Genomic DNA, 13,772 nt, shown 5'->3' with positions numbered 1-13,772 from the left:
TATTTTACATACAGTAGTTTGTAGCTGCTAATCCCAAACTCCTAATTTATCCCTCCCCCTCCTTTCCCCTTTGGTAACCATAAGTTTGTTTTCTATGTCTGTGAGCCTGTTTCTGTTTTGAAAATAAGTTTATTTGTATCATTTTTTTAGATTCCACATATAAGCAGTATCATATGGTATTTGTCTTTCTCTGACTTACTTCACTTAGTACGATAATCTCTAGGTCCATCCATGTTGCTGCAAATAGCATTATTTCATTCTTTTTTGTGGCTGAATAGTATTCTGGTGTGTGTGTGTGTGTGTGTGTGTGTGTGTGTGTGTATACATATATATTTATACACCACATTTTCTTTATCCATTCCTCTGTCAACGGACATTTAGGTTGCTTCCATGTTTTTGGCCTCGGTGTCTTTACATATGCCAACACCTCTACCAGGAAAGCTGTGTGCTCTCTTCCACATTATACTGGCTCATGATTAGCATTGCCTTTCCTGACCTCGGTTAGCATTTCCTGCTTCATAGACACTGATAAGACCTTTTTTGACAACATTCAGCATTTTTAAAATTACTTATCTAATATTTTTTTTCCTCACTAGAGTGAAAGCTCTGTAAGTCTAAAACCAACTCTACTGCTCTATTCCAGCCACTAGGACAGTGCTTGTATGTAGAAAGTCCCTAATAAATATTTATAGAGTTAATGACAGGGAGGAACTTATTGTTGAGAATAAAGTTGAACATATGGCATGGATCTTGATTAGGGGTTGGCAGACTATGGCCTATGGGCCAGATCTGGCTGGCTGCTTGTTTTTGTAAAGTTTTATTGAACACAGTCATGCCCATTCGGTTAGGTGTTATTTATGGCTGCTTTTGCACTACTGTGGCAGAGTTGAGTAGTCATGACAGAGACTGTATGCTCTGCAGAACCTAAAATACTTACTGTATGGCCTTTTACAGAAAAAGTTTGCCAACCTCTGATCTAGATTATATAATAATTGACCTAGATTGGTAATGGGGAGCCATCACAGGTTCTTAGGTAATTAAAGTGATGTGATTAAAGTGACGTTTTAGGAAGATCACTGTAGAAATAGCAAAAAGAACAGATTATAGGAGGTTGGAGGGAAAGGAAAGGTTTTGCTCTTGTAATAAAGCAAGTGTGAGGTCTTTAGACAAGGATGGTTGGTTGCAGTGAGAGTTAGGGATGGCATTTTGAAGGAAAGACAAGGCTTCTTATCTTAGTGGATCTGGGGACTGAAGGACATAAACAAAACATTGCATTTCTGGCTTTGCATTTTAGAAGCATGAAATATTCAATGAGTTAGGGTTAGGGAAGAATTGAATGTGTTGGGTTGGAAGTGAAGGTGAGACTCTCAAGTGTTGTATTGGGGAATGTCCTCTGGGAGGATAGGCAGTCCAGGTCTGGGGTGAAAATGAGAATTTCAAAATAGAGAAGGTAGTTGAAGCTGTGAAAATCAAAAGCGAAAGCATACATAACCTTGGTGGACACTCATGTAGGGGAAAGGAAAAAGAAAAGACAGTAGGAAAGGAGGATCCTATAAAGGCATCTAGAGGTAGGAGGGGAAATAGACCAGTATGGCATCACAGAAGATGAAGAAGGAGAGACTTCAGGACATTATCAATTCCAGGGTAATACCAGTGCTAAAGAGAGATCAAGGAAGAAGACTGAACATAAGGCCACCAGATATGCAAGAAGTAGTTCTTTAGAAACTTTTCAGAGGACTAATTATCAGTGGAATTGAGGTGGAGGCTAGATTATAGAGCCTCGTTAAAGAAATGGGTATCTAGAAGAACAGACTCACACAATCATAGTACAACATTTGGTTACAAGAGGAAAAAGAATGGTTAACTTTCTGGAAGAAGTAAATGAAGGGAAGGTGTTTTGCTTTTGTTTTTTGAAGATGGAGAAGTCAGAAACCTGTTTGATAGCAAGAGGAAAAAGGTCCTTTGAAAGGAGTGACTGAGTATGTTAGCAGGGGAGGGGTAATATTAAGCAGCAATGGAGGGAGTAGGATTTAGAGTATATACAGGTGAAGTGATTTTCTATAGCAAGGACTTTAGCCAATCTTAGAATAGTTAATGTTGGCATTGACCTTTTTGTTTACGAAACATTTTCAACATATGCAAGATATGGAACAATTTGGTGCTGTCTTATTTTCATTTTACAAATGAGGAAACTGAAAGAATAAATGATTTACCCTTGGTGTCTCAGCTGTAATAGTGGAACTTACTCTTAAACACATAGCTGTAGATCTTAGGCTCCTTTTTACCAGAGCATTCTTTCTTACAGGGGAGGTGACTTAGGAAGTGAAGATGGGAGTACACAAAGGGCTCACATTAAATGGTCTCAGTTGTTTGTTAAGATATCTGGTGAGGTCAACACTACAAGTGATGGGACTAGAAGGCAAAGAGGAATTGTGACTTAAAGGGAAAGGAAGGCATCTAGAAGACTACTATGGAGAGTGTGCAAGAAAATCCAGGTTGAATTAAACGTCATGAATTTCAGGCAGGTCATTGTGGTGTGTTGTTCTTCAGTGCTCTGTCACCTTGGAGCATAAGTGGAGAGAGCAAATTATAAGGACGGTTGACGATTATAGAGAGTATATATATGCATATATAAGTAAAATATTGACACTTGAGGTTCTTTTGGGAAATTTTGGGCTGTTTGAGCTATAATAGTATCATACTTCACCCAAAGAAGTCTAGTTTCGTCACTGCAGCAGTTTTTTTTCTTTTAATGAACTTTTGTTTTACTTTTTTACATTATGCCACCAATCCCATTTTATGCTTTAACTCTGGCTAAATAGTCATTGACGTGATGCAGTTAGGTTTTTCTGAATTATGACAGAGTGAATATTACATACAGCATTTGCCTGTACAGACATACCCCAGGGATATTGTGGGTTCAGTTTCAGACCACTGCAATAAAGCAAATATTGCAATAAAGTAAGTCACATAAGTTGCTTGGTTTCCAAGTGCATATGAAAGTTATGTTTACACTATACTGTAGTCTTTTAAATGTGCAATAGCATTATCTCTAAAAAAAACAATGTACATACCTTAATTTAAAAATACTTTATTGCTAAAAAATGCCAAAACAATTACAATAGTAACATCAAAGATCACTGATCACAGATTACTATAACAATACAATAATAATGAAAAAGTTTGAAGTATTGCAAGAATTACCAAAATGTGACACAGAGACATGAAATGAGCAAATGTTTTTGGAAAAATGGCGCTGATAAATTGATTGACATAGGGTTGCCACAAACCTTCAGTTTGTAAAACACAGTATCTGGAAGCACAATAAAGTGAAGTGCAATAAAACAAGGTATGCCTAAACTGACAATTAGACCACTGACCAGATGTACCATGGATTTTGGTACAAATCATGATGTGAATGATTTTTTTCATTTGTACAGTTTCTTTAATTATCAGTATTTTTGTTTTATCCATATTCTGAATGGAAATCATTTTCTAGGTGGATTGACTAGGTGAGACTTTAAAACGTCTCTCAAACAATAGCTGATATTTAGGTTGCTTTTATTTCATCATCAGGTTAAGAGAGACGAATCTGGAGCAATACATGTTACTAAGCAAAAGCATCTTCACCTATACTATGACCTCATCAACTTTACTGTGAGTATTATTGAAATGAAATATCCCCGTTCATTTTATGTAATTGTTTGAGTGCATGTTGTATTAAAGCTACCAGGATTTCTGCCATAAATCATGACCTTTAGGATTATATAAAATGTGGACAGAAGTGAAGTCCTGGGCTTCCCTGTGGTGCAGTGGTTAAGAATCCGCCTGCCAATGCAGGGTAGATGGGTTTGAGCTCTGGTCCAGGAAGATCCCACATGCCGCGGAGTGACTAAGCCCCTGCGCCACAACTACTGAGCCTGTGCTCCGCAACAAGAGAAGCCACCGCAATGAGAAGCCCGCGCACCGCAATAAAGAGTAGCCCCCGCTCGCTGCAACTAGAGAAAGCCCACGCGCAGCAACGAAGACCCAGTGCAGCCAAAAATAAATAAATTTTAAAAAAAAGTTAAATCCTGCTTGTACTGAATAAAGTCTGAGGCTGGTGTGATGCCACATTATTTTTATTGCCTTTTAGCCTTATGTCCTGCTGAACACTGGCAGGATCAGCAAAAGTTTTCTTTAATATCCTGATTAGCTCAAAGGGGAGATCAGAATCATTTCTTCAGGATCATTGCCGGGCTTTCTTTGGTAACACATTTTTGTACTTCTGAGTATGTCCTAATTGGTTCAGGAGTTCAGGAGCTATTCTTTATCTGTGGCTAAAAACTTTTCAGAGTTCTCTCTCTACTATGCATCTCAGTCCTGAGCAACTTTTGGTTAAAAAAAAAAAGATTATTTCTTTTTGCATCAATTTTTATAATAGATGATTTATTAATTTATTTGCACATTGCCTTTCAATCTCATATACAGACTTGATTTAGAAATAATACTTTTTTCATACACATTTCATGAAATAATATTGTTCAACCTCTTCTCATGCGTATAAGACATCAGTGTTTTTGTCATCACCAGAACCCCTTGTTGAAAATCATCTAACACAGTTTTCTAGAATTCATCATCATCGCTTCCATTTAAGATGTTTGAGATACAGCACTTTAAAAATCTGCATATGATTCTGTCCCTGGAAGAAATTTTCCCAACCACACGTAGCCATTCTCCTAATGGTAGGACTCCTAATAGTAGGACAGTTGGTGTTTTTCATTTGTCCTGTGGCCTGTCCTGTCCTATTCATGATGTGACCCCTAACTGCATTGCTTTGTAAATTACCTTTAAAAGGCTTGTTTACAATGTGTCAACACTTAAAATTGTGAGGATCTAATCTGAAGAATAATTGCTAATCCTGCTAACATTTTTTGTCATTCTTTCTCTTTTAACCAGGTGACCTTTGAAAGCATCTAAAAACTAGCACTAAGTGTATACAGGGGCTGAATAATGTGTCTTTCCTAAATGATACTTTGTTTCTCAAAGTAAAGTGATCAAGAGAGCACCTTACAAAAGCTCTTTGTAAATGATTTGTGTGTCAAACTCTGTTTCCTGAGGGACAGTTTTTTTTGGAAAACCAAACCAAACCCTTCCCGTGTAACACAGTGTTAAAGTATATATTCAACATAGTTAAAAGAAAGTTGATCCGTTTTCAACTTGATTGTCTTTGATATATTATACAAATAATTTCTGAGAACATGGAAAGAGTTCATATAAATAAACCAAAATGAATACCAGAAAGAGAAAGTACAGGGGAAGTACTTTGTTCTGGCTAATTTAGAATTCTAATTGAGCAGATTTTAAGACTTCATTTATTTCTTGGGAAGGGATTGAGATTTTTCAAAAAAATATTTTGAAAATAAGAAATCTTATATATAACCCAAGAAATTTATCAAAATGGTATCCTTCAGAAGATTTTAACATAATTATTGTTATTACTTTTAAGATTATAATAGTACTAATTAAAGAATATTCAGAATATATAGAGAAATAGAAAGAGCAAAGAACTCTGCCATAATTGGTAGGTATGTTTTGAAGGAAATATATATTTTAAATAGCTTGTATTTTTAAATATGAATTACTTAAATGGTAACAATCATTCTTTGACCAGATAGGTTTATGAGGTTGCATTTGCCCTTTTGTTTGATTAATGTCAAAAACACTAGAAATGCAAAGTTGGTCACTTTGCTTAAGTCATTGTGCCGATGTACCTTTCAAAAACATTGATAAAAAACAGTGTATCCCATAATATCTATTAGAGCTCTTAGTTAGCCTTCTTTTACACTATGAGTCATTTTAACACCATCAAAACGCAATACTACTCTGTGCACCTTTTGTTCTCTGGGTTGTCACCGAGTAGTTCTTGCTGTGATTGTGGTGTCATCAAGTTATTAATTAAATGGATAAGGTCGTCAGTGTCATTTAAGGGAGTTGCCAAGCTTTTTTGCCCTGGATGACGGTGTGGGATGGGCCTCACTTTTGTGTTGTTGTGTGCTTGAATTACAGTGGATAAACTCACGCACAATTGTGCTCTTGGACAGTGTAGAGAAGTTGCATGTGATTGATCGGCAAACTCAAGAGGAATTGGAAACGGTGGAGATCTCAGAAGTTCAGTTGGTCTATAATAGCAGCCATTTCAAATCTCTAGCCACTGGAGGAAACGTGAGCCAGGCACTGGTAAGGGTAATCCATTATCTTAGTATTGCTTTGATAACCTTGGTATTTTGTTGTTGTTTTGTTTTAGAAATCGGAATTCTGACAAGTTATCTTTATGTCTTGAGATTTTTTTTTTTAAAAGCCACTAACTAGGTTGAAGTGGATGTGAGTGTGTTTGTAAGTATTCAGGAATGTGAACTAGAACAATAATTCCTGTTGTCTTCTACTTGGAAATGTGACTAATTTAATACCAAAGAATTTTAACTTTCATACTGAAATAATGAAATGAAATTGAAAGTTCATGAGAAAGAAATTGTAAAAGCAAGGTATTTTAGAAAGTTTATTATGTTGGCAACAAGCCTGTTAGATTTAAAGAATAAATGACTAGAGAGACAGGTAGCCTATAAGGCTTTGGAAATATTTGGGTGATTAGTAAAGGCTGGAACAGGTATGGAGGCTGTAGCCATTAAAAGGCAAAGATAGCTTTGAGAGAAAGAAAGATGATTCTGGAGGAATAGGAAGTAGATGAAATGTAGGAGCCTGCAGAGAAGGAAGACACAAAAGTTATGATCTTAGTATTAATTTTACTATATTTTAAGCAATGACAATAATGGCCTTTAGCAGTTTACACAGGTAGTTTACAGTTAAATTACTTTGAATTGTGATCTCATGTTTCCTAAGCCAATAATCTTTAAGCAGGAAATTTAGACTTTCTGAGTCTTCTCTGGATAATTTCTTGAAAAAAGTAGTAATGAAGGTCATATATAATGAGTGTCTGCAGTATAATATCTAGCCATTGCTCAAATCTCCCTGAGATATTAGAGCATAAATATATGTGAAAGGGTCTTCCATATATATTTTCAGAATTTAGAAACCAGGAAAATCCAGGAGAAGAAATGGTAATTCAGTAGAATTCACTAAAGTAAGAATAATTATTGTCCCACACTTAGATATTTTCTTTTGTCTGAGTGGTTATTAAAAATACTGATAGACTTTGAACTTGCACTTTCAGCCAAGATGGAATAATGGGGACTGGATTTACTCTCCTGTCTGGAAAAAAAATCAGGAAAAAACCCCAAAAAACAATAGTTTTCAAGATATTAGTGAACTTGAAGATAGAGCAATAGAATCTATCCAAAATGAAACAGAGAGAAAAAATTTAAAAAACACTACTGTTAGTGACTGCAGTGAGACAGCACCACTTAGCCTAATAAATGTGTAGTTGAAATCTCTGAAGGAGAGGAGGGAAAAAAATTTAAAGAAATAATGGTCAAAAACTTTCCTAAACTATAAACACAGAATTGCAAGAAGCTCAGTGAACCCAAGCACAAGTAAAATAAACATAGATTGATCCAAATGAATTGGAAAGAGGAAAATATTAAAGCAGGCAGAGTAAAAAGACTCATTAAATGCAGAGGAGCAACAATAAGCGTGAGAGCAGATTTCTCATCAGAAACAAACTGCAGCAATCTCCAAAGAAGATACACAAATGGCCAATAAGCAGATGACAGGATGCTCAACATCATTAATCATTAGGGAAATGCAAATCAAAATCACAGTGAGATATCATTTCATGCCCGCTAGGATGGCTATAATCAAAAAGACAGACAATAACAAGTGTTGATTAGGATGCAGAAATATTGGAACTCTCGTACTTTGCTTGTGGGTTATGGTGCAGCCACTGTGGAAAACATTTTTGCAGTTCCTCAAAATATTAAACATAAAGATTCCATATGACTGAGCGATTCTACTCCTAGGTAGCTACTCAAGTGGAACGAAAACATATCTCTACATAAACACTTGTACACAAATGTTCATAGCAGCATTATTCTTAATAGCTAAAAAGTCAAAACAGTGAAAATGTCCACTAGCTGATAAATGGATAAACAAAATGTGGCATATCTGCGTAATAGAATGCTATTCCTCAATAAAAAAGGTGAACTGTTGACACATGCTACAACGTGGATGAACCTCAAAAATACTGTGTTAAGTGAAAGAAGCCATATGGAAAGACCATATACTCTTTGATTATATTTATATGAAATGTCCAGAAAAAGCAGGTTTATAGAGCCAGATGTAGATTAGTGGGACTGGGACCAGGAGTAGGAATGAGGGTTGACTGGAAATAGGTAAAAGGTATCTCTGTGGAGTGATGGAAATGTTCTAAAACTGGATTTTGGTGATAGTCAAACAACTGTAAATTTACTGAAAATTATTGTATGCTTAATGAGTGAGTTTTATGGTATGTAAATTATACCTTAATATTGTCATTTAACAAAAGCAGTTGACTGTTTAAAACAAAAGTAATGTTTATGATATGTAGAAGTAACAGTGTGACGAAAATAGTACATAACAGCAGGGAGTGGGGGAAGGAAGTATATTATTGTAAGGTTCTTAACATTATACATCAAATAGTATAATATTATGTAAATGTAGACTAACATTAGTTAAACCTGCATATTGTAAACACTAGAGCAGTCACTGAAAAAGAAGTATACCTTTATAAGTCATTGGTAGCAACAAAATGGAATGTTAAAAAATATTAAATTCAACAAAGCATAAAAAAAGAACAGGTAGTACAAGTAGAAAACAATAAGATAATCTAAACCCAACTATATCAATAATTATAGGAAATGGAAATAGTCTAAACATTTCAGTTAAAAGGCAAGGATTGTCAGACTGGATAAAGAAAGCAAGAACCAACTGTGTGCTGTCTACAAAAAGTTCACATTAAATACAAAGACACAGACAAGTTAAAAGTAAGGGGAAGGAAAAAGACATATCATGCAAACACTAATCATTAGAATGGCTATTTTAATATCAGATTAAGTAGATTTCAGAGTAGCGAATATTGTCAGAGATAAAGAGAAATTTCAAATTGATAAAAAAGGGTTAATTTGTCAAGAAGGCATAACAATCTTAAAGGTTTAAGCACCCAATAACAGACCTTCAAAATATATGAAACTAAAACTAACAGATCTAAAAGGAGAAACAGACAAGTCCACAATTAGAGTTTGGAAATTGCAAAACTCCTTTATCAGTAATGAATAGAATTAGTAGACAAAATCATCAAGGGTATAGAAGACAAAAAAATTATTGACCAACTTGACTTAACTGACATTTATAGAATATTCCACCCAACAAAAGCAAATTACAAACTTTTTCAAGTGCAGGTGGAGCATCCAATAGATTATATACTAGGCCATAAAACAAACTACAGCAAATTGTTGAAGGAATCATCAGGGTGAATCTGGAGAAAACCCAAATATTTGGAAATTAAGTAACACTTTTATAAATAACCCATGAGTCAAGAAGAAATCTCAAAGGAAATTAGAATATATTTTGAACTAAACGAAAGTGAAAATACAGCATATCAAACAGCTGTGGTCTGAAATGGCTCATACCGCTCAATGTCAAGAAAACGAACAACCCAATCAAAAAATTGGCAGAAGATCTAAAAAGGCATTTCTCCAAAGAAGACATATAGAAGGCCAATAGGCACATGAAAAGATGCTCAACATTGCTAATTATTAGAGAAATGCAAATCAAAACTACAATGAGGTATCACCTCACACCAGTCAGAATGGCCATCATCAAAACCTCGACAAATAATAAATGCTGGAGAGTGTGTGAAGAAAAAGGAACCTTCCTGCACTGTTTGTGGGAATGTAAATTGGCACAGCTACTGTGGAGAACAGGATGGAGGTTCCTTAAAAAACTAAAAATAGAATTACCATATGATCCAGCGATCCCACTCCTGGGCATATATCTGGACAAAACTATAATTCAAAAAGATACATGCACCCTAATGTTCATAGAAGCACTATTTATAATATCCAAGACATGGAAGCAACCTAAATGTCCATCGACAGATGAATGGATAAGGAAGATGTGGTATATACATGGAATATTACCCAGCCATAAAAAAGAATGAAATAATGAAATAATGCAGCAACATGGATGGACCTAGAGATTATCATACTGACTGAAGTAAACCAGAGAAAGGCAAATATCATGATATCACTTGTATGTGGAATCTAAAAAAATGATACAAATGAACTTATTTATAAAACAGACTCATAGACATGCAAAACAAACTTATGGTTACCAAAGGGGAAAGAGGGGGAGGGATAATTAGGAGTTTGGGATTAACATATAAACACTACCATATGTAAAATAGATAACCAACGAGGACCTACTGTACAGCACAGGGAACTATACTCAATATCTTGTAATAATCTATAAGGGAAAGGAATCTGAAAAAGAATATGTATATGTATAACTGAATCACTTTGCTGTATACTTGAAACTAACACAACATTGTAAATCAGCTATATTTCAGAAAAAAATTGTGGTCTATAATTAATTTTGAGAGTGTGGGACTTCCTGGTGGCGCAGCGGTTAAGAATCCTCCTGCCAATGCAGGGGACACAGGTTCGACCCCTGGTCAGGGAAAATCCCACATGCCGTGGAGCAACTAAGCCTGTGCGCCCTAGAGCCCGCGTGCTGCAACCAGTGAAGCCCGTGCACCTAGAGCCTGTGCTCCACAACAAGAGAAGCCACTGCAGTGAGAAGCCCGTGCACTGCAACGAAGAGTAGCCCCTGTTCGCCGCAACTAGAGAAAGCCCGTGCGCAGCAATGAAGACCCAACGCAGCCAAAAATAAAATAAATAAATTTAAAAAAAGAAAAAAATATGAGGGTAATTTATAACGTTAAATACATTAGAAAACAAAGATCTTAAATCAATTATCTAGGGTTCTATCTAAGGAAATAGAGAAGAGCAAATAAACTTGAAGTAGATTAAAGGAAGAAATAATAAAGATGAACATATATCAGTTAAGTAGGAAATGGACAAACAATAGAGAAAATCAAAGAAAATAAAGCTTGTTCTTTAAAAGATAAATAAAATTGATAAACCTCCAGTGAGACTAATCCAGAAAAAGAGAAGACACAATTACTGATAGCAGGAATGAGAGAGGTGCGGTTGCTATGGAGTCTAAAGATATTAAAAAGATAACATGAATAACTTTATGCCAATAAATTAAACAATTTTGGATGAAATGGAAAAATTCTTTGGAAGGCACAAATTACCAGAGCTGACTCAAGAAGAAGTGAAAATCTAAGTGGTTGTACTTCTATGTGGCTGTACATTAACTTGATTTCCTAAAAAAAAGTCCAGGCTCAGATAGCTTCGCTAGTGAAGTCTATTATATTCAAGGAAAAAAATATCAATTTTACACAAAAATCTTTTTAAAAATAGAGAAAAAGAGAGCACGTAATTCTTTTTATGACACCAGCTTACCTCTGATAATAAAACTGAAGACATTACAATAAAGAATGCTATAGACCAATGACCTCATGAGCAGAGAAGCAAAAATCCTTAAAATAGTAGCAAATAGAAACCAGCAATGTATAAAAAGAGTAATCATGGTCAACACGGTTTAACATTTAAAAGTCAATGTAGGGACTTCCCTGGTGGCGCAGTGGTTAAGAATCTGCCTGCCAATGCAGGGGACACGGGTTTGAGCCCTGGTCCGGGAAGATCCCACGTGCCACGGAGCAGCTAAGCCCATGTGCCGCAGCTACTGAGCCTTGCTCTAGAGCTTGCAAGCCACAACTATTGAGCCCACGTGCCACAACTACTGAAGCCCGTGCACCTAGAGCCAGTGCTCCAGAATGAGAGAAGCCACCACAATGAGAAGCCCGCGCACTGCAATGAAGAGTAGCCCCCGTTCGCCACAACTAGAGAAAGCCCACGCACAGCAACGGAGACCCAATGCAGCCAAAAATAAATAAATAAATAATTAAAAAAAAAAGGTCAATGTAATTCACTGTATTAGTTTATTGCAAAAGAAAGGTCATAATACCATCTCAAAAGATGTAGAAAAGCATTTCACAAAATTCCGTATCCCTGATAAAATTCTTAGCAAACTAGGAATAGATGGGAACTTCTTCAGCCTGATAATAAAGAGCATCTACAAAAATCCTACCGCTAACGTCATACTTAAAGTGGTACTACCAGAAAACCAAACCAAACAAACAAAAAAACCCTGATTCTGATCTTCTAGAGGAAATACAGAAGCAGAGGAACATGTTCAAAGATTCCATGGGGATGCCATTAGCAAAATCCAGATAGTAGGAAACTCTATGGAATAAGTGTTCCAGCGTCTTCAACAAATAAACTTCAAGGAAAATAAAGGACCGTGAGAGATAGAGTCAAACTCTGTAGATTAAAACAGACTTAAGAGATGCATCAGCCAGCTTCAGTGTGTGGCCTTTATTTGGGTCTTGATTTAAACAAATGAAATGTAGAAACAAAACTAAACAAAGAACAGAAACCTCAATAACATTTGACATTTATGAGACAATTTGAAATCCAAACACTGATCAGATATTTGACATGGAGGAATGATTGTTAATTTTTGAAAGCCTGTCAATGAAATTGTGTGGTTACACTAGAAGGATTTATTTATTATGCATATACTGAATTTTTGTAAATGAGATGTTCAAGATCTGAGATTTACTTTAGAATTTTTACCGTGTTATAGGGGAGTCAGTGGGAATATAGATGAAACAAGATTGGTGATGAAGTGATAATTAATGAAGCTGGTTACTGGATACATTGGGTTCATTATTTTATTCTCGCTACCTTTGTATATATTTTTAAATTTTCATGATAAAAAGTTAAGAAAAATTACTAGTTATCAGTATTGACCACTTACATATTTTAGGAAATTTATAAATATTAATGTATTTAAGCCTCCCAGAAACTGCATGGTTTTCAAAGATGGAAAAATGTAATTGTCAGAAGTTTGAAACTTGTTTAAACTCTGGCACCTACTGGGTGACAGAGCCCAAATTTGCAACCAGATTTATCAGACAGTAGGTTTCGTTTCTATTTTGCTGGGCTGTGCTGACTTTCATATACTATGCTGCTTTATCTTCCTGTTTCCTCTTGTGTTTTTTGTTGATATTTATTTCAAAGAACTTGGAGGTACCATTTCAATTAGCCCTATTCTTTGCCAGAAGCAGTGACTACCTGTCATCCAGTAGTGGGCAGGTTGCAACACTTTTGCTTCAAATTTAGAAGTTGGCATGCTCTTCCCTTTATGCATTACTCTGAAAAATAAAGAGACCGCATATAAGCAGAGAATTACTTTTTGCACTTTGTCCTTTATGCCACTTCCACTGACAGACTGGCACTTGACTGACATTTTTTCCCCCACTCAGTTATGGGATGAAACCATGTTGTCTCTGTAATCCACATTCTTTAAAACTTGAGACTCCTAATGCATGTAATTTTTACCTTTAAATTTTTTTTTTTAGGCTTTGGTTGGAGAGAAGGCTTGTTATCAATCCATCAGTAGCTATGGTGGTCAGATCTTTTATTTGGGGACAAAAGTAAGTTCTTCCACTCTGTGACTTGGTGTGCATTTGTGTCAGGATAGTAGGGGCTGAAGGAGGTTGTTGGTAAAGAGGGCAGTGCATTACAAAATGAATACTGATTAGCAGTAATCGAAAACTTTTAGGGGTTAGATGATTTTTAACTAATTAAGATGTTGAATATAGTTCT

The 13,772-nt window shown here is 35.7% G+C and overlaps 1 protein-coding gene across 5 annotated transcripts in view; it reads left to right on the top strand.

Moving 5' to 3' along the window:
- Positions 1-13,772, top strand: part of VPS8 (VPS8 subunit of CORVET complex) — a 287,700-nt gene that overhangs the window by 47,273 nt on the left and 226,655 nt on the right. For all 5 annotated transcript variants that reach the window (XM_082392935.1, XM_082392936.1, XM_082392937.1 and 2 more), the window contains exons 14-16: positions 3,577-3,657; positions 6,049-6,219; positions 13,526-13,600. In XM_082392935.1, the coding sequence (XP_082249061.1) occupies positions 3,577-3,657; positions 6,049-6,219; positions 13,526-13,600 (327 nt within the window). The remainder of the gene's footprint in view (positions 1-3,576; positions 3,658-6,048; positions 6,220-13,525; positions 13,601-13,772) is intronic.

Source organism: Balaenoptera borealis, assembly GCF_965194805.1.
Source record: "Balaenoptera borealis genome assembly, chromosome: 5".
Lineage (NCBI taxonomy): Eukaryota > Metazoa > Chordata > Mammalia > Artiodactyla > Balaenopteridae > Balaenoptera > Balaenoptera borealis.
The sequence above is the reverse complement of the archived record's forward strand: the minus strand, read 5'-3'. Positions and strand labels throughout refer to the sequence as shown.